The 21210-nt window shown below is 39.0% G+C and overlaps 1 protein-coding gene and 1 pseudogene across 1 annotated transcript; both read right to left on the bottom strand.

Moving 5' to 3' along the window:
- Positions 1-334: 334 nt before the first annotated feature.
- On the bottom strand, positions 335-15058 carry ZNF200 (zinc finger protein 200). Its single transcript, XM_090277139.1, has 5 exons — positions 14710-15058; positions 13655-13981; positions 12924-13015; positions 12468-12591; positions 335-1213 (listed from the first exon to the last, which is right to left on the bottom strand). The coding sequence occupies exons 2-5, from the start codon at positions 13899-13901 to the stop codon at positions 486-488; spliced, it is 1191 nt and encodes a 396-aa protein (XP_090133265.1). The 5' UTR covers positions 13902-13981; positions 14710-15058; the 3' UTR covers positions 335-485.
- On the bottom strand, positions 5357-8089 carry LOC150009375 (ras-related protein Rab-11B pseudogene; annotated as a pseudogene).
- Positions 15059-21210: the final 6152 nt, after the last annotated feature.

Genomic DNA, 21210 nt, shown 5'->3' with positions numbered 1-21210 from the left:
TCCTATATTCCAAAGCAAACAATCCCTTTCAAAACTCAAGCTTTACTGGGGTGTTCTTAGAGGTTTAACAAATCAGTAGTTTGGGTCTTTCAGGAGCATACCAGTCCAGAAAAAGACCATTGCATTATTATCTTTTCTCAAGTGTGAATTAGTATGTGGTGGGAAAATGGACATGCTTTTAGTAAACAAGAGTTACTCTCTTCATTTTGCACTCATATTTGAAGCCTTTCTTGGGAAAGGGATCTGTGACCTGTATGCACATTGCTGTATAAGTTCACAAAGTAAAGCTCCTTGGTCCAAAGAAGCCTGGATGCTAACTGAGGTATAGGAGGTATAGACCTTGAGGATGTTTTCTTCCCTGTGAATTTTCTAAAAATTTGAGGTTTCTGGCAAGATGCGTGTTTATCCAATTTGGGCTATTATTAAATTTCCACATTTCTATCTTTTCAGACAGCCTGGGAATTCAGAATTCCATATGAAACATTTCAGGATGAAACAGGGCCATCTGACCTTTCCCGATCCCATTTCTGTTTTCGGGTCTTACATGCTGCGTGGGTTTTTTCGTGGCGGGTACAATTTGACAGTCGACCAAATCTTCTCCCACATTTTTTGCAACCATATGGCCTCTCAGCTATGTGGCTCTGTAGATGAAGCACAAATTCCTTATTCTCTGGGAAGGTTTTCCCACATTCTGGACACTTAAATATGTTCTTCTTTATATGAATTCCTTCATGGCGACTCCGATGAGAATTTTGGCGAAAATTTTTTCCACACTTTGAACACGAATAAGGTTTCTCTCCTGTATGGATTCGCTCATGCTTATTAAGGTTTGTTTTATGATTGAAGCTTTTCCCACAGTGACTACAGTCATAGGGTTTTTCTCCAGTGTGAGTCCTCTGGTGCGAAATAAGGTAAGAACTCTCATTAAACTGTTTCCCACACAGTGGACAAGTGTACCATCTTCTTGTTCTCCGATTTCGGGTAAGTGCAATAATATTGATATCCACAAATTTTGAGAGTTCCTCTAGTGGAGTATCATTTTCAATAGTAACTAAAAGGTTTCTCATTTTTCTTTCGTTTGGAATGGATATATTAAGTGTTTTTTCTGTATGACAATCTGGAGGTTGCTCAGAGACCATGGAACAATCAATTTCATCACAATCTGATGACTTTTCTTTATGATCTTCATACTCAGGATTACTGTCATCGTTGGCTGTTGAAAAAAGAGAGAATTTAATAACTTTTGAGGGATATGACACCAGGGGAGGAAAAGAAAACAAGCCTGATTTTTCATGAAATAACACTGAAAATCACAAATCTGAGAACTGGCAGATAATCACCACCAACATTCCTTTTCTACTCTTACTGCGAGTGGGGGGATATATGACTAATAAATCTTTCCATACCCCACAATGCAAGCACATGAAAAAAATGAAATGACTGAGGCTATATAGAAAAACTTCATATGTTTGTTTACTCATTAAGTTCATATTGAACTTATATTCTGTGTAGAGCACTGAGCTAAGTATCAGGGCATGAAGGACATAAATAGTACAGGGTAACACTCATAATCTTCAGGCTAGTGAGTGTAAGATGAGTTACTTCTACATTCTCACTACATTAAATATTACAATATTATAGTATTAGAAAATATTACAATATCCTATATAGTGAAAAGCTAAACACTTAAAATGCCTGGAAACAGAAAAGACATAACATCTTCAAACAATAGATTATTATTTGGGTATTGAAGTGATTACTACAACTGATAAAACCATGGTAGAAGTCAGCAGTGATCTTTTGGGGGTAGGAAGGGAATAGGGACTGGGCAGGGGGCACAAGAGTAACTTCTGTGGTGCTAAGAATAGTCCATTTTGGGTGGTAGAGGAAATGTGTACATTTTGTGAAAATCTGAGTTGTACACTCTTCTGTATTTATATTATACATCCCCCAAAATGTGTAAAGTAAGATGATAAATACTAGTTAACAATGTGGAAAAAAAAGTATGCTGTAAACAGGTAGGGTAACAAGGGACCCCTAAACTCTCGGCAACTTACTAAGAATAAAGAGTTAAATCAGCCACTTAGATATGTGGCTGATCCTGAAGTGGGAATGTGAATCTCTGATGAATTTAGCAGTTTCACACTAATGGGTTTTTTCTATATAATTATTTTTTTAATTATCTCCTTAGGATAATGAAAATGCTGGTTCAAAGCATATGCCAATTTTCATCACAACTCTTAATATGAACTGCCATAATGCTTTCCAAAGAAGGTATACTAATTTCAATACAACCATTTATATGTAGGTAATGATTTTAGCAAATCTTGACGGCATTAGATATCATTTAAAAATATTTAATAGGTATAAAATGTTTGTTTTTTTTGCGGGGGTGGGGGAGGAATAAAGTTATTTCTGTTTACAGAGGATACAATCCTATAATTTTTAAAAATCCAAAAAAATCCTCATGAACGTTATTAGTTAATATATTCAGCAAACTTGCAGGGTACAACATTAACATATAAAGTTAAAATTCAGTTGTGTTTCTATACCCCAGCAATGAACAATTCAAAAAAGACATTAAGAATACAATCCCATTCATTATATAATAAAATCCAAAACAATAAAATGCTTAGAAACAATATTAATCAAGGAGGTGAAAAACTAAATGCCACAAAACATTGCTCAACACCTAAATAAAAAATGACCTTTCATGCTCATAGGATGGAAGACAATACTGTGAAGATGACAATGCTGTCCAAATTGATCTACAGATTAAATGCAATCACCGTCAAAATTCCAAGAGCATGTTTTGTATAAATGGACAGGGTGATCCCAAATAATTCCCAAGATACTATCAGGTACCTGTAATGTTTTTACTAACTGGTGGTAATTGTAATAAACAGAACAGCAATAATATGACATGTATATATGAAAAAATATGTATATTCTAAAAGCACATTTGGAAAAAGGCTTTTACAAAGAATGTTCATTAGCTATGGCCAAAATAGTAAATATCTCCTAACAACTATACTTCCTCTAAACTGTAACTACCCTTTCCTCATGGCAGTAAAATTCACACAGCACACAATTATATTTTTTTAAAGCAGAATGTTCCTTTGTTAAATAAGTTCAGGGTTTTGATAAAACCCATCACATAACCCAAGGAACTCCTTTAAAAAACAGTCTCCCCTTTAGCTGGTGTGGCTCACTGGATTGAGTGCCAGCCTGAGAACCGAAAGGACGCCAGTTCAATTCCCAGTCAGGGCACATGGTCCCCAGTTAGGGGCGTGTGAGAGACAACCAATCGATGTTTCTCTCTCTCTCTCTCTAGTAATAAATAAATAAAATCTTTTTAAAAATACTGTCTTTTCTTGTAGTTTCTTGTTCTTTTATGGTTAATTAGTAAGATTATCTGAAAGTTAATAGAAATGGAATCCCCTTTCAGGCTCTAATGTCTTCATTTAAATATTCTTTTGAAAGGAATTGATCTACTGATTCAGGTACAATGCAAAGAAATTCAGTAAAAGTGGATAGAGATATGTAATATCTTATAATACTCGAACATGAAGAAACAAGTAATAATAGAACTATCAAGGATTCATAGTTTTCATCTTTTTTCTTAATAAGTCCCTTTAACATTTTATATAGTAAGGGCTTGGTGATGATGAACTTTAGTTTTACCTTGTCTGCAAAGCACTTTATCTGCCCTTCCATTCTAAATGATAACTTTGCTGGATAGAATAATCTTGGTTGTAGATCTTTGCTTTTCATCACTTTGAATACTTCTTGCCAGTCTCTTCTTGACTGCAGTTTCTTTTGAGAAATCAGCTGATAATCATAGGGGAAGTCGTTGTAGGTAACTCATCACTTTTGTCTTACTGCTTTTAAGATTCTCTTTAACCTTTGGCATTTTAATTATGATGCGTCTTGGTATGGGTCCCCTGTGTGTCCAACTTGTTTGGGACTCTCTGTGCTTCCTGGATTTGTATGTATTTCCTTTGCAAATCAGGGAAGTTTTCTTATTTTTTCAAATAAGTTTTCAATTTCTTGCTCTTTCTCTTCTTCTTCTGGCACCCCTATGATTCAGATGTTGGCACTTTTGGAGATGTCCCAGAGTCGTCTTCTTCTTCTTTCATTTTTTCAAATTCTTGTTTCTTCATTCTGTTCTGGTCAAATGTTGATTTCTTCCTTATGTTCCAAATTGTTGATTTGAACCCCGGCTTCCTTCCCTTTACTGTTTGTTTTCTGCAGATTTTTCTTTATTTCACTTACTATAGCCTTCATTTCTTCCCTCATGCTTTTGATGTACTGAGTTCTGAGCATCCTGACCACCAGTGTTTTGAACTCTGCATCTGGTAAGTTGGCTATCTCCATTTCATTTAGTTCTTTTTCTGGGGTTTTGTTCTGTTCTTTCATTTGAGCCACATTTCTTTGTCTCCTCAATTTGGCAGCCTCCCTGTCATAGGGCACTTGTTAAGCTGTATGTGGTGGAGCCTTAGGTATTCACCAGGGAGCGGCAACCCACTTTACTGATTTGTGGCTCTCAATGGGGGTGGGGTTGGAGAGGGGACAATACCACTGCCTGGCTGCTGAATGCTTGCTCAGCGCTAGCCATTTACAGTCACTTCACCCCCTTTCTGTATGCAACTGGTGCCCTCTGGCTCTTTCCCTGGTAATGGTTCCCAGAGTAAGTGGGTTTGTGTCCATTCTAGGACTGTGGGGGTCCTTTAAACAGATACTCCTGAGAGACCGACAGTTTCTTCTGCTGCCCCAACTCTCACTGGTTTTTGCACCCAGAAGTTATGGGGCTTTTATTTTCCCGGCACTGGAATCCTGGGCTGCACAGTCCGGCCTGGGATCACTTGCTCTCAAGGTATCTGTCCCGATTTTTACCCACCATACACGAATATGGAACCACCTGTTCCCCCAGCTGCCACTGCCACTCTGCATCCTCTCTGCTCTGGCTCCCCATCTCTGCCTCTCCTACCTGTCTGGATGAATATGGCTTCTTTATATCCTTGGGTGCCGGATTTCCATGTAGTTCAATTTTCTGCAAGTTCTGCATGTTTTTTGTTTTGAGGTTAGTTGTGATCCTTCTTATGGTTGTGCAAAGAGGTGAAGCACGTCCACCTCCATCTCCATATTGATTAGAAATCTGGTGATGTATTTTTTTATTGAAGTCTTCTATAATTAAACTCCACAACTTAAAATGAGGGGGAAAAAATCACTTTTTCAAAATCCGATCAACTTCTATTGTTTTCTGGCCATTTTTTATGACTTCTTTTTACAGTTAATTCATACATTTGAATTTTTTTCATCAATGAATAAAGAATTTGTTTCTCTACAACAAAAAACCAAAGGCTACAAGAGCATCTAATATAAAACACTGAGCTATTGCCTCACTTGCAAACAGGTTCCTGACCAGAGAAATAGGCACAGGGAGGGGTGGGGAGTACACTGCATGCAGAAAAGGGGTTATCTTCTTCAGAACAAATCTATAGGCAGGAGCTGATTCATGCATGCTTGGGAGAAGCCAAGGTCAAAGGCATGTGCCAATGCTGACTTTGCATAAGAAGTAGGGTGCCAGGAGCTTGTCTGCCCTGCCCAATATTACTTGCTTTTTAAGCTTGAGCCCAGATGAGAGTTCTGGGTGGGGACTGGGGCCAGCTGGGACAACTGGCTAGAGAGGGAGGGAGGTAATCGCTCCTTGTGGTCTGCTGTGGAAAACTGAAGGAGCCTGCTCAATGTGCCCATCCTTTTGCCTCTGGCTGGCCCTGTCCATCCTACCACCCTCCCTGCCCCCTAGCCAGGGGCCCACTAGGACCCAAGAGCGAGTAGAGTAGCAGGGCTTCAAGCTTTCCTGGGAAGCAGGGGACAGGAGGTGCTGCTTTACTACTGTTCTTCCTAAGCCCCAGCTGACTGTGCAGAGCTAAATGGAAGTGTGGGAGCCAGTGACAGAGAGACAGAGAAGGCTGCGTCATATAGGACATCATGATGAAGGGTAGGAAAAGGATGAGAATGTGCACACACACTTGGACGAGGTATGGGCAGTTACAGGGTCTGGCAGCACTATAGATTGTTCTGTTTGTCTGTTGGTAGGGGCAGCATGCTGATGCCCACATGTTGCCAAGGGACTGGTGGGCTGCGCAGCCTATAATCTCCTTCTGTGACACAATGCATATCTCTGTGAGGATATTCTTGAAAGCCTCCTCTATGCTGGTGGGGTCCAAGGCTGAGGTCTCAATAAAGAACAAGTTATTTTCTGCAAAGGCACAGGCCTTGTCAATAGGAATGGGCCACAGGTGGTGCCAAGTCGCTCTTCTTGCATACCAACATGATGATGTTGCTGTCAGCATGATCCCACAGTTCCTTCAACCTGCACTCCACGTACTCACGTAAGGTGCTTGGTGATGTCATACACCAGTAACATGCCCAAGGGGCCACAGCAGTACACGGAGGTGATGGCACAGTTGCACTCCCGGCTGGCAGTGTCCCAGATCTGCCCCTTGATTGTGTCGCCATCAACCTAAATGCTGTGGATGGTAAACTCCACGCCAATGGTGCTCTTGCTCTCCAGGTTGAACTCGTGAGTGAAGCAGGACAACAGGTTGCTCTTTCCCATACCCGAGTCACAGATGAACACCACTTTGAACTGGTAGTCATACTCATTGTCCCATCCCTATTGTCTTGGTACTTACGGCAGGATCTGTGACTCCACAGCTCCACCACAAATACCCCCATTTTGGAGTTTAGTATCACACTTTTGTTTGTAATATGTCTAATATTAGTAAAAACAGCCAGAAAATCCACTTCTACCTTTCTAAAAATGTTGACTCTGACTCTAAATACAGTATAAATAAATATGGAGAGCAATTATTTTTATATGATTTGTTTTACCATTTAGACCCATGTCTCTCCAATATTTAACAATCTTCTTTTATATTTACCAATAAACATCTCCAGTTTATTCCTATTTTATAATGTTCTGAATGAGTTTTCATTGTTTTATTTAAGAATGCTATTGATAGCTATATATTTATTTTCTGTCTACCCACTTAAAAACTATCGTATAATTTTTAGTCAATCCTTTTATTTTCTAAGTACAAAACGAGGTTTGTACTAAGTACAAAAAGGGTTCCCCCCTTTTCTAATATTTTTTTCTTTTCTTTTTATAAAACATTGTTTATTTTTAGAGAGAGGAGAAGGGAGAGAAGAAAACATCTATGGGGTTGCCTCTCATACACACCACAACCAGGGGCTGAACTGAAGACCTTTCATTTTGTAGGACGACACCAAACTGACTGAGCCACAATAGTCAGGGCTCCAGTATTTTTTCTTCTGAACCCCTTTTTCTTCTTGTTTTAGAAAACCTAGTTAATGACATTAATAGTGATAGCAAGTTTCTTTTATTTTGTTCTCAGTTTTAAGGTATTACGTACTATCAGTGTTTTATGAATGATTATAAATGTTTGGTTTTATTAAAGGGCTAAATATCTGTTCCGAGGACAATTTATTGAAATTTATATGTTTGTTTAATGTACTAATTTTTAAAATTAAAAATTTTAGTAGCTAATATATTTACATTGCTTAAAAACCAAAACATATTAAAAGGTATACAATGAGAAGTATTAATCCAATCCCTGTCCCTATCCATTCTATTCATCCCCCAGACAGCAGTTTCTATTAGTTCCTTTTTAGCATTCCATTGTTTCTTTAAGCAATACATTTTCTTTTTCTCCCAGTTTCTTATATAAAAGGTAGTATACTATGTGTATTTCTGCTTATTTTATTTCAATCACTATATTCCAGTGCATAGATATTATTATGGTATGATGTGCAGACATACCATATTCAACCCTGTATAGACACGTGGGTTGTTTTCAATCTTGTGTCTTCATAAACAATACCACAATAAATAACTGTTTGTACATTATTTTGAATGTGTACTGTTGCAATTACCTGCAGGTCAGATTCCCAGAAGAGGACTGCTGGACCAAAGGGTTAATGCATCTGTAATATGAGTACTTAAAAGATTTCTATACACAGGGACTGTACTATTCTGTATGCCTACCAGCAATATAGCCATCTCCCAACAACCTCATTACCAAGGTGCTATGGTACTGATTTCTGTAAATGATTTTAAAAAATGGTAACTCAGTAGAGGTTTAATTTACATTTCTAATTATTAGGGCTGGACATATTTTCATGTGTTTAAGGGTAATTTGTATTTCTATGTAAATCTTTTGGACTTTCTCTTCCTTCCTTCTAGAAGTTCTTTATAAATAGGAAGAGTAGGCTTTTGTCTACTATAAGTTATAAATACCCCCCAATATACTGTTTTAACTTATATTTATTTTTTATTTATGTATTTATCAATTCTTTCTTTCAACACTTCTGGACTTTTGACCCTTAATTAGAAAAGCCTTCCTATCCCATAGTTATAAAGGAATTCATCCACATTCTCTAATTATGCTTTAAAGTGGTTTTTTTTTCTTTTTTCTTTTTTAACATTTAAAATCTGGTATCCATTTGAACTTTTTCTTGGTGTGCAAAGTAAGGTATGATGCACCAAATAGCTACTGAGTTGTGCCAACACCTTTTATCAAAAAGTCCCTCCTTACCTTACTGTCTGGAGATTCCACCTTTATTACAAAGTAAACCCCTTGTGTATTTGAGGATATTTCTGAACTATTTATTCCATTCCACTCACCTCTCTATTCAAATGCCATTACTACACTATTTTCATGACAAAGGCTTTAGACTTAGAGGCTGCTTTAACACCTGATAGGGCTAAAACCCCTCCCATCCCACTGCTCTTCTTTTCAACTTTCCTGGTTATTTGTATTTATTTTTCCATTTAAATTTGGTATCAGATTGTCTGATTCCAGGGGGGAAATCCTGTCGGTATTGTGTAAGAGATTACATTGAATTCATGAATCAACTTGGTGAGAACTTACCTTTTTATATTAAATCTTCCTAACCAAGAATACGGTGTTTCTTTTCATTCATTCAAGTCTATTTCTGTGTTCTTCAGAAGTGTTTTAACGTTTTCCTTATAATTTTTGCACATTTCTTAAGTTTATTTCTAGGTGTTTAATCGTTTTTGTTCCTATATCTCCTAAATGACTGCGTTTGCATATATGAAGGCTAATGATTCCATATACTGTAGTATTTTACATTCTCCTGCCATACTAAGTGCTCTTATTATTTGTAATAAGTTTTCAGACATTCTCTATGTTTTTCCAGCTACACAATTACATCATATATAAATAGATGTAGCTTTTCTTTCTCTTAAATTCTTCTACATCTAATTTCTTTCTCATTTAACTGTACTGGCTAATATCCAAAATATAGTATTAAATACTGAAGTTGTGATAGTGGGCTTCATTGTTGTAATCCTAATTTTAGTGGGAAGGTCTCCCAGTATTTCCTGTTAAGATAATGCTGGCAGCCCTGGTTGGTGTGGCTCAGCTGGCTGGGCATTGTACCACAATCCAAAAGGTCGCATGTCTGATTCCCAGTCAGGGCACATGCCTGGGTTGAAGGTTTGGTCCCCAGTGAGGGTGCCTACAAGAGGCAACCAATCAATGTTTCTTTCCCTCTCTTTCCCCTCTCTCTGGAATCAATAAAAGAAAAAAATGATGATGCTGGTTGAAAAGATAAGTACCCCATTAAGGAAGTGTTCACTAAGTACTATTCTGTTAAGTGTTCTTATGAAGAAGCGGTTTATATTTTTCCAAATACCTTTTCAGTAATTATGAAAATGATCTTGGATTTTTCTCCTTTTTATTACAAGATGGATTATGTTAATAGACTTTCTAGTATTAGATCGGTTTTGCATTTCTGGAATAAATCTTTACTTATTTGGTCACGGCAGTTTTTATCAGTTGTGGTACCTTTGTTACACTAATTTCATTTAAAAATCTTTGAAAGTTCTTTTTTTCTGTACTCTGAAATTTTTCATAGCATTTCAATTGTCTATAGTTTATTTAAAGATTTAAAAGAATTTTCTGTGAAGCTGAGGTTTATCCTTTTTTTTTTTTGGATGGAGGTCTAGCTTTTGAACATTCCAATTTGCTCAGTAGAAATTGGTTTATCTATTTGTTTTAAAATCTATTTATTTGTTCTTCTATTTTTTAACTTAAGTTTTCTAATTTAATATTTATTAATACTTAGTTTTCCTTTATCTTGTTTTCCTAACTTTGAGTTAGAGGCTTAATTAATTTCATTATTTTTAAGTTAACATACATGTTTTTACAGCCATAAACTTTCTTTGAGCACCGCTTTAGGTTATAATATAGATTGTGATACATAGTGTTTTTGGAAAAATTACATAATTTTCATTTGTATTTCCCCTTTGACCCAAGGTTACTTAATAGTTTTTAAAACTTCCAGTTAGGACTTTTCCCCCTGATTTTATTATTAATTTCTAGTTGTACTGGATAGATTCTATTCTGTTATTTCTACTCTTTGGAATCCACTGAGTTTTTCTTTGTTGCAAGGCATATAGTCAATGTCTATCAATCTTGTAAAGACATGTTATGACAGCAGAGACAGATAAAACTGTAAAAACTATTTCACTGAGAATTTAAGTGTTCTACATTTCCACTTGTTTTTATGTTGTTCACTTGGACTGGAACACACATTCTGTCCTCCTCTATCAAGAGCTCTTTTTTGACTCCTGTCTCCACAAGGTTCATTCTCTTACATTTTTCCCTCTGCAAACTGCCTGAGCCTTACTATTTCAACATCAGCCATATGCTGATGACTCCCAAACCTCTATGTCCTTACAACTGACCTCCAATCCTCAGTGTTCAAGTATCCGGAGGATAATCTAATTTTACTTCCTGCTATGGAAATAAAACCCTTCTTTGAAACTCTGTTCTTGGTCCAAATCCTGCCTCAACTTCATCTCTTTTTAAGTTTCACATTGCCTATCTTTTTATGTGAATGACTTATCTTACAAAACAAACTGGAAACTCCTGGAGGGCAGGAATGGAGCAATATGTATCTTTTTAATCAACTCCAGAACCAAACTTTGCCTGAAGAAAAAAGAGACAGTGTTTACTAAATATTGCTGACTAACTCCTAGTGCTTTTAAAAATCATGTGCATCTTTGCTATTTATTGTTTGACTCTAAGCTTAAATCATCAGTTTCAGCGTATAGGTGAGGAAGGGGAGGGTGAGCATTGGGTCTCCAAGCCTCAAGGTGCATGGTCAAAGTGTTCCTGGTGTTGGCAACATACCTACCAACCAGTCCCTCAAAACAAATGCTAGCTTTGTCCAAATTCAGGCAAAATTGGTGCAATAAATCTTATCTGTTTATACTTTCCCCTAAAATAAAGAACATATAACAGGACAATCTGTGGGAAATTAACCTCGCCCATTATGTAGCACTACCCTGACCATACTGAAAACTACAGAGTTCAATAGTCATAGATTTTTGTCACCCCAGGTAATTCATAAAGCCCACTCTCTCCTCAAAGTCTGCCCCAGAAGCAAACATCCGTGAAATCAAGGTAAAAAGTATTAGGCACTCAGCAAAACAATTTTTGAAGGCTCCGAACTCTATAGTAAGTGTATTTCTAGAGAAAAGCTTAAGTATCTCTAAGAAGATTAAGCTGCTGCCAGATGACTTTGTATGTAGCACTAAGAATACTTGTTAACCATTACTGGGAAATGAGTACAAATAAAGGTCCCCCCTTCATCAACCATACAGAAAACTCACTGGCAAAATTATGAGAAATTCAGCAAGGAGGCAGTACAGCTCTGAGCCAAGACTGCAAGATCTGATGTTAGATTCCCAGAGTACAAACCCCTGCTCCACTATCTACTGCTGTCTGGCGTTTAGCAAATATCTTAACTTTTCTCTGCTAGTTCCATCATCTGTAAAATGGTAATAACTCCTATACTCCAAAGTGCAATTGTGAGAATTATGAGATAATAAATGCATAGAAAGTACTGAGACTTAGTGCCTAGCACATAATGGCACACAGTGCTTAATAAATACTAGATACTATTTCCATCAATAGTTGGATATATTTTCACTTATACTAGTAGGCTTAACAACTATTGAATATCAAAGGGAAAAAAAACTTAAAAGAGTTTGTCATGTTCCAATGAAAATACTAATTTAAAATATACTTATTGGCACAATAGTACTGGATCCAGAAAATTGATTCATAAATAGTCTGCCCGCATTTTGAATGTTTGCTATTAGTACATCAACCATAGTTCTTTCTTACCAAGAGAAATTCTCTCTGCCCTTACTGCCCCTAAGACACAGGGATAATGGCTACCCACAGCTGGAGTAGGTTCTGCCACATGGGATAAAACAGAAATTAAACGTGTAAACATGTGCTTAGCTGGTATGAATGGTGTCTCAAGAAATTCTGAGATGAAGTAGAAAAACATGCTTTTCCCATAGCATTCAATCTGAACACAAAAGGAACTTAATTTCTTACCCATTAACATCATCTCCCCAACACTGTCTTCTTCCATCTCTGAGGTGGGCTGTTGAGTAGGATCCAGGCTCACACATTCTTCTTGGGAGTAAAATATATTCAAGTCCTCAAAGACCACCAGTTCCTGAAAGATCAATATGCCCCCCTTCCTCTTAGTAACAAAAGTTCTTTGACAGCCCTATTGTAAGAAAGACTGAGACTCAAAGATGAAGGAAGAAATGGTCAAAGGGATCTCTAAGTCCCACACAGATGCAGCCAGACAGGAAAGCCAGGTTCACAGAGGAACCAGAGGAAAAGCAGAAGAAAAACATGTAGGAAGGCAGTGAAGCACAAGCCCCGCTCTCCTTCCTGACTCCCAAGAGTACGGTTTTATGCAAAGATTGGCTAAATGGAGAGGGACAAAAAGAGCAGAGAAAGTGATGCACTCAAACAGTGAACCAGAAAACCAAACCCCACCTCAGGTTCAGCTTTCAAACACAGAGATACTGTCTCTTGTTTCTGCTGGATTCCTTCTCTGGTCAGAAGCTTCACTAAGGGACGAGGTTGCACTGGGGAAAGAGGAAGCTGTAGTTATGGAAAAGTCAGTGACTCTAAAATGGAGACTCTACCCACACCCTGAAGCCAGGTTGACCTCACTCCTTTGGCAGGTACCCCATGGCTTTGGCAGGTACCTCATGTACCTCATGGCTTTTTCTGCTCCTGTGAGTCCAGTTAGAGATCAAACCATAAACCACAGCATCTTGAACCTATACAGGGTTGCCTCATTATGAAAAGACTCTTTCCCTTAGGTACCTTTGAAAATTCTTATAACTATGAAAGGGGAGGAAGGGGGAAAGTAGTCTGAAGATTCCCATGGCAAGCACAAAATTTCCAAAATGCTGCACAAATGGAAATCAATTCAATAATCCATCCACATTTATTTATCCTAAAGATATCCCCTACTCCCCCAGAATGTAGGGGATATAGAAAAGATGCACACTGTTTATTCTATGGCCTTACCCACACCCAGCAAACCATTCAAGTTCCAGCTTGAGAAAAACATATTCCCTCTCCCCAACATGTTGACTTAATAGATCAACTTCTTTTCTCAATATCCACCACCCTAACTGGAATTTGTTACTAGGATGGAAGCCTATCTCAGCCCTCAAATACCATCCTCTTCCAGTGAAACAGAAAAGTGTTCTTACCTCTGTTCTGAAAGTCTGAGCTCACATCCTTCATAATAACCAAGGTCTCTTTGACTTTCTGACTGGGCTGAGCTAGTCCTGGCTTAGGCAAGAAGGTGAGGAAGTGCTCCAGAACCAGTTGGTGGATGGTCTTGGGCCCACTAGTAGCATCTCGAAGTAGGTCTTGGCCTAGCTTGGAGTTTGGAGGAACTCTCAGTATAAAAGACTGCTTTGGCTTTGGGGGCATAGGGAACACTTTTGCAGCCATCGTGCCTTGAAATCACACACCACACTCGTTTCTGCAGAGTTTCAAAAGCCACCTCTTATTGAAGGAAATGTGCCAGAAAGCTGCAGACAAGAGAATCATGGGTTATCCACAAGGTAAGACAGGGCAACAGGGCATGACTATATCCAAAATGTGGCTTGGCTAGTGAGACCAGATATCTCAGTCTGAAAGGAAAGACAAGCTGGGGTAGGGAACTCTAACTGAAACTGATAATCTTAGCAAGGCCTGAAAGGAAGATCCTGACAATGAAAGCCAGAGGATGTCCAAACCGCAAGGATCAAATGAAAGGGAGCAAAGGCAACCGGCAGAAGACCAAGGGCCATTCTAAGAAATACAAAGTGCAAACTCCACTAGGAAGAGCTGTTTAACTCTGCTGGTAGAGTAACGGGCTAAAAGACAGGAAATCTGGGGGCCAATACATAGCCCCCAGAGCATCTGCATATAAGTTACTCAGCTTGGTCACTGAATCCGTCCCCACGGGGGATAGCTGATGACTCAAGGAGCAAACGCAAGATCGCATGAAGTGCCCACACATTGCCCGCTAACCCCTTTACGCTGAGAAAACGCTGGTGAAAGCGGCGGGGGACATCCCAGTAGGGCCTACCGGTCTTGGCCCACACTAGAACCTCTCCCACCGGTGAAGGGCCACCTTTCGCGCAAAGCCCAGACTGGGCGTTGCCTAGGGCTTGCTCCCGGTTCCCTATCCGGCCAGGCTACTCCAACAACGGACCACGCCCCGCTCCCCAGAGGCCGCCTCAAGCCTGGTTCCCACCCTTGAGGAGCACCTCACCTTTCGGAGCCTATGACACCCCTCGGCGCTCGCTGAGAACAGCTCAAGAGTCCCAAGCTCTGGGAGAGACCGGAAAACTAGGCGGGAGAGGCCAAGCCCTCCCCTCGCCCTTGGGAGTGTCCTCACAGGTCACCGGACGCTATTGGTGTGCCGAGCCGTCAGGGAAGACGGCAGGGACGCGGTGCCCTCTGGGAGGCCCGGCACCTCAGCCTGTGACGTCATGCCCGGTGCCTCGTTTCCGGCGCGATAACCTGGTCTCCCTGCTAGGAGCGGGCAGTCTGCATTTGAGGCGAGATTCGAGGCCGACAGGCGGAGTTCCCAGGGCCAGAGGGAGGCCAGGCTGGAGGCAGCCGCTCTCTTTGTCGTTCTACCTGGAAGACGTAAAGCAGAGAGCAGGCTCCAGTCACCCACGATGGGCTGGCACCATTCCAAGTACGGGCTGACTCCGGGTTCTTCTGGGAAATGTAGTTCAGTTCCAACCAGCCAATGGTAGGGCGCCCGGCGCGGTGGTTGGGGCGGAGTAGAGCAAGGGATAAACCGGAAGCGGGTTGTGTCTGGGACCGGAAGGTCTGCTCCAGGCTGCCGTAGTTGCTGTTGCGGCATCTGGAGTGGGTCAAAGCCTTATGGAAACTGGGAGTGGGTAGAGGTTTAGGGGTTCTTCCGGGTCCCGGCTCCTGTTACAGCTGTCACTTCAGTTAGGGGCGGCCAGTAAGTCAGAGCCAGGCGAACTTCCTCTCCCGGCTTACCAACTTCAGCACTGTTCTGGCCATCTTACTTTCTAAGAACTAGTCGTTCTCGAACCATTGCCGTTTCCGTCCTCAATTTCAGCTTTTTACGGACGCCTAACAGCGTCTTTTCTCTTTGGATAGTTCTCGTAGTCTGTTCCCATACACTGATCAGGGTTGGGATAACCCTAGAGATTGTCTTATGTCTATGTGTAATATCGGCGACCAGCAGGATGACGAAAGTAAGAATATACTGTAAATGAATGCCTTTTCTTAACCCTAACTGTAGGTGGCTCACTTAACCATGGTTTGAAATAAATTATTGAGAGACTAGTGTCAAAACTGTGTGGTACCAAAAATGATTTTTGGAATAAAGAATACCCGTCTTTCTAGACATCAGAATTACTAAAAAGCAAAAAACAAAAAACCCAAACACAAAAAGAAAAAAAAAAAAACCAAAAAACTTTTAATTAAAGCAGTGTCGTTTGAACCAAGAGTAAGTAAATAGAACAATAGAGAGAAATAGTAAGTGCCAAAATTGATCTGAATATATGAGGACCTATATGAAAGAGCATCATTTCAATTTAGTGTAAAATAGATGGTGCTAGCAAAAACTGTTCTTCTGAAAAAAAAAAAAAGATTCCTGTTCTTATACTACATACAAAAAATGGAATTTAATAACCAATAAAAGAGTACTTAAGAGAACATTAATGTTGAAGCAAAATAGGAAACTGAGATGTCATAAAATAAACCAGTGTGACCTTTAAAAAGTATTAATAATCATTCAAAATTTTCATCCAATTGTTGGAATCAAAAAGTAGTGTTTAGGGGGGTGGTAGAAAAGGGGAGAGGGAGAATAAATGGTGATGGAAGGAGACTTGACTTGGGGTGGTAAACACACAATACAATATACAGATGATGTAGAATTGTATACCTGAAACCTATATAATTTTATTGTCACTCGTAAATTCAATAAAAACAAAAAACACAGAGAAGTGTTTAGTTCATTTTGCAAAATAAAGCAGCTGACAGTGTAAATCCTATTATAAAATGTGAAAGTTCAACACAGATAAAATGATTTATTCTGTGGTAAAAATATGGAGAAAATTTAGAATAAACAAAGTTTTCTGATAAAAACAGAAAAAAACATTAACGTAAAACAAAAAGTAGACTGGAAAACAATTGTAAAAAGCCAGATAAAGAATTAGACATTCCCAACATACAAAGAACACCTACCAACTGACAAAAGACAAAGACAAAGGCTATGAAGTCATTCCTCAGAGGAAGAAAATGAACTCATCATTAAGGATTGAAAAGTTGCTTAGCCACTTTGGAAACAGTGTGGCAATCACTCACATTTTACCATATGATCCAGCAATTTTGTTTGTAGGATAAACCCAAGAGAAATGAAAACATACTTTCACACAAAAACTTGCACATGATTAACAGCATTATTTATAATGGCTGAAAATTAGGAACAGCCCAGATGTCTATCAACTGATAACTGGTGAATGGATAAACAAGATGTAGTATTATTTTTATAATGGGTTATTATTCAGCAATAAAAAGGAATAAAATTACACACGCTGCAACATGGATTGACCAAATGGCAAGTTACTGATAATGGGTTCAGGGCTTGTTTGAAGGGTGATGAAAATGTGTTGGAATCAGTGGTAAATTTTTGTACACACTGTGAATTGTATTAAAAATCACTTAATTCTATATTTTTTAATTGAAAATATTTCAATTACAATTGACATTCAATAATATATTAGTTTCAAGTGTACAGTATAGTGGTCAGGCATTTATATAATTTACAGAGTGATCCTCCCAAATAAGTAATACCCACCTGACACCATACATATTTATTACAATATTATTGACTCTATCCCCTATGCTGTACTTTACATCCTTGTGACTATTTTATAAACTGCCAGTTTATACATCTTAATCCCTTCATCTTTTTTATGTAGCTCCCAAACCCCTTTCACATCTGGCAACCATCAGTTTGTTCTCTGTATCTACAAGTCTGTTTCTGTTTTGTTCATTTATTTTGTTTTTCAGATTCCACATGTCTTTCTCTGTCTGACTTATTACACTTGGCATAATACCCTGTAGGTCCATCTGTATTCTTGCAAATGGTAAGATTTCATTCTCTTTTATGGCCAAGTACTATTCCACTGTATTTATGTACCACATCTTCTTTATTCAGTCACCTATTGATGGCTGCTGTATATGAAATATCCTCCTTTGTCTCTTGTTATAGCATTTGTTTTGAAGTCTATTTTGTCTGATATAACTATTGCTATTCCAAATATTTAATTTTCTTTTGCATGAAGTATCTTTTCCCATCCCTTTACTTTTAGTCTCTGTGTATCTTTTGACCTGAAGTGGGTCTCTTGTAGACTCTATGTATGAGCCTTGTTTACTTCTCCATTCAGCCACCCTGTGTTTTTATTAGAGCATTTGATTTATTCATATTTAAATTCATCGTTGATAGGTATGTAGTTACTGCTATTTTATTATTCATATTAATGATCTTTTAAAATTATTCTTAAAGTAGCTCTTTTAATATTACTTGTAATAGTGATTTAGTGATGAATCCCTTCAGGGTTTTCTTGTCTGGGAAGCTCTTTATCAGTCCTTCAGTTCTAAATGACAGTGTTGCTGGATAGAATAATTTTGGTTGTAAGTCCTTGCTTTTCATTACTTTGAATATTTCGTGGCAATCCCTTCTGAGCTGCAAAGTTTCTGTTGAGAAGTCAGCTGACAGTTTTATGGGAACGCCCGTGTAGGTAACTCATTACTTTTCTCTTGCTTCTTTTAATTTTCTCTCTGTCTGTCTTTAAGATTTGCCATTTTATTTATGAGTCTTGGTGTAAGCCTCTTCGGGGTCCATCTTGATTGGGACTCTCTGTGCTTCCTGAATGTGTATGTCTATTTCAAATAGGTTTTTAATCCCTTGCTCTCTCTCTCCTTGTAGTACCCCATGATGTGACTGTTGTTGTGCTTGAGTTGTCCTAGAGGTCCATTCTGATTGGATGTTTTTTGTTACCTTGTCTTCCAAATTGCAGGTTTGATTCTCTGCTTTACCTAACTTTTTGCTAATTTTGTCTAATGTTTTCTTCATTTCAGTTATTGTATTCTTCATTTATGACTAGTTCTTTTTAGTGATTTCTATCTCTTTGTGTACGCTTTCATTGCCTTTATCTACTGTTTCCCTAAGTTCATTGAGCATCTGTATAACCAGTGTTTGGAACTCTATCTGGTAGATTGATTGCCTTCATTTTTAGTTCTTTTTTCTGGAATTTTGTCCTGTTCTTTCGTTTGGGACATGTTTCTTTGTCTTCTCATTTTTGCTGCCTCCCCGTGTTTGTTTCTGTGTATTAGGTAGATCTTCTATGTCTCCCAGTCTTGGCAGGGTGACCTTATCTAATAGGTGTCCTGTGGGGCCCAGTGATGCAGACTTTCTGCTCACCTGAGCTGGGTGCTCCAGGGGTGTCCCTGGTATCAATTTCATGTATTCTCCTATTGTAGTTGAGCCTTGATTGCTGTTGGTATGTCAGTGGGTGGGATTAACCCTCAGGCTGACTGGCTATGAGGACTGGATGTGATTATAGTGGATGAGCTATATATAGTGCAGAGGTTGACCCCACAGAATGGTATTCACTGTACTGGGACTGTGGTGTCTACTGAGTCAACAGTTTGGGTGTGTCATTTGTGGAGCTAATTGGGTGGTGCTCTGGTGTAATCTGAAGCCAGCCACCAGGTGTGTTGGTTCTAGGGCCTTTGTGGGGGGCCCTTGTGCAGGGACAAATCAGCCATTACCTGTGCCTGGTGTGGGGACAAGTGGTAGGAACTACAAAGTGATCTGCATTCGATAGCTGCCTGTTGCTGGACTTGGAGGCACCTGAGAGAGGCTATGGTGCAAACCAAGGTCCACTGCCACTCGTCTTGGGGCCATTTAGCAAGATAAAGAGGGCATAGTAAGGCCAGCTTCTGCTTGTTTGGGTTTGTGGACCTCTTAGAGATTTTAGGAAAGTTGGCAGCATGAACCAAGACTAGCAGCTTGTGAGAAACAACCCTGAAAGAGGTTTGGGTTTGTATGTGAGTTCGGTCGGATGGGTTTCAGGGAATTAGAGTGGGGTGAGTTTGATGGAGACTCAGATTTGGTACCAGTGTGCTCCTGCTGGCTGTGTGGGGAGACGGCTCAACAAAGGAACAAACTTGCCAGCAGTATAGTCCCAGAGAGAGCTGCTCCTCCAGTCCTCGTCCTGAAGCTAGACAATTCAGTTTTACCCTGTCTCTCCTCGGCACTTTTTGAGCTGCTGCCCCTGAGCTGGAGTTGGAGCAAGTGAGTATGTCAGTGAGTAAGTCTGTGCACAAGCCCTGGAAGAGGGACACCTCAGACAGTGGCAGTCCTCCATGTCACCCAGACAGAGGCCCACTGAGTTTCATAGTCAGATGTTTTGGATAATTTTTTTCCTGGTACTGGTAGTCTGGGGTGGGGAACCTGGTGAAGGGCCTGTTTTGCATCTTTGCCCCTCTTACCAACCTTGGTGTGGCTTCTTTTTTATATCCTCAGTTTAGGAGTTTCACTCAGCTAGTTTTCAGATGGCTTTCAAGGGTGGTTGTTCTATACCTTAGTTGTAAAAATAAATAAAATAAAATCTTAAAAAATAATAAAATTAAAAACCACTAGACCAGGAAAATTTCATCTTACAGATACAAATGTTTAGTACCTAAAATATTTATGAAGAACATACTACCAACAAAAAATTTAATATCTAGATTCTAGAAGTAAATAGTCAAAGGAACTCTATCATTTCTACAGAGTGAAGCAAAAAGTAGAAATTCACTTGGAAAAACTCATTGCCTCAATAAATGGTAATAAAATAAAACACAGGTAAAACCCCATTATATCTCTATTAAATCAGAAAAAAAGGTCAAACATTGCTTTGGGCATGAAACATTTAAAAATCTTTCTGGAGGATCGTATGCCCACTGTAGCAACTGTTATCAAAGAGTTCACATTCTAGAACCATTTTAGTGGGGAAAATAAGTGTATGGGAAGGTGGTGGAAAATATACACCAAGCTGATTGTGAAAAGGGAAGGAATAATGGAGAGTAACAAGTGACCAACCATAAGGAACATCTAAGCAAATAGGGCACATGAACTGTGTCAGCATGTGGATTATTCACATAGAACAAAACACCACGAAGACAGCAAAGCATGTGTTTTGTGCTCTTGTCACAACCATGAAGAACTGGAGTGTAATTTAGGCTTTAGTGTGAAGACATGGAAAACAAGGAGTTGGGATAGGAAGAATATGGAGTTTAATCTTCATCTGATTATTTTTTTCTTACATCCTTTCTCTTTACATCTTTAAATGGGGGATGATAGAGGAGACATTTGTGAAATAGAGCACCTAATATTTCACAGGACCACAGATTTTCAGATACAGATCAGGACAGAATAATTGTACCCTTGGAATATATGTCAAATGTTTTCCCACCAAAGTAGCCCCATCTCTTCATGGTGTTCAGTAGGGATGTGGAATCTCACAGTGATCAACTGAATAACAACAAATGGAATTATGATCAAATTTTCTAATCAATGTATCAGGCCCAGCCAGTACTCTTTTAAGACCCATAGTTCATTAATCCAGGTACAAAAAATTTTTATAGCAAGCCACTCTGCTTTTTTTTTTTCCTAGAATTCCCAAGTCCTCAAGACTGGGGAGAATAAAATGGGGGCTCATGTCCTTGCCATGGG

The sequence above is a fragment of the Furipterus horrens genome, unplaced genomic scaffold (genome assembly GCF_987537825.1).
Source record: "Furipterus horrens unplaced genomic scaffold, mFurHor1.1.pri manual_scaffold_5, whole genome shotgun sequence".
Classification (NCBI taxonomy): Eukaryota; Metazoa; Chordata; class Mammalia; order Chiroptera; family Furipteridae; genus Furipterus; species Furipterus horrens.
This window is presented reverse-complemented; position numbering and strand designations above follow the sequence as displayed.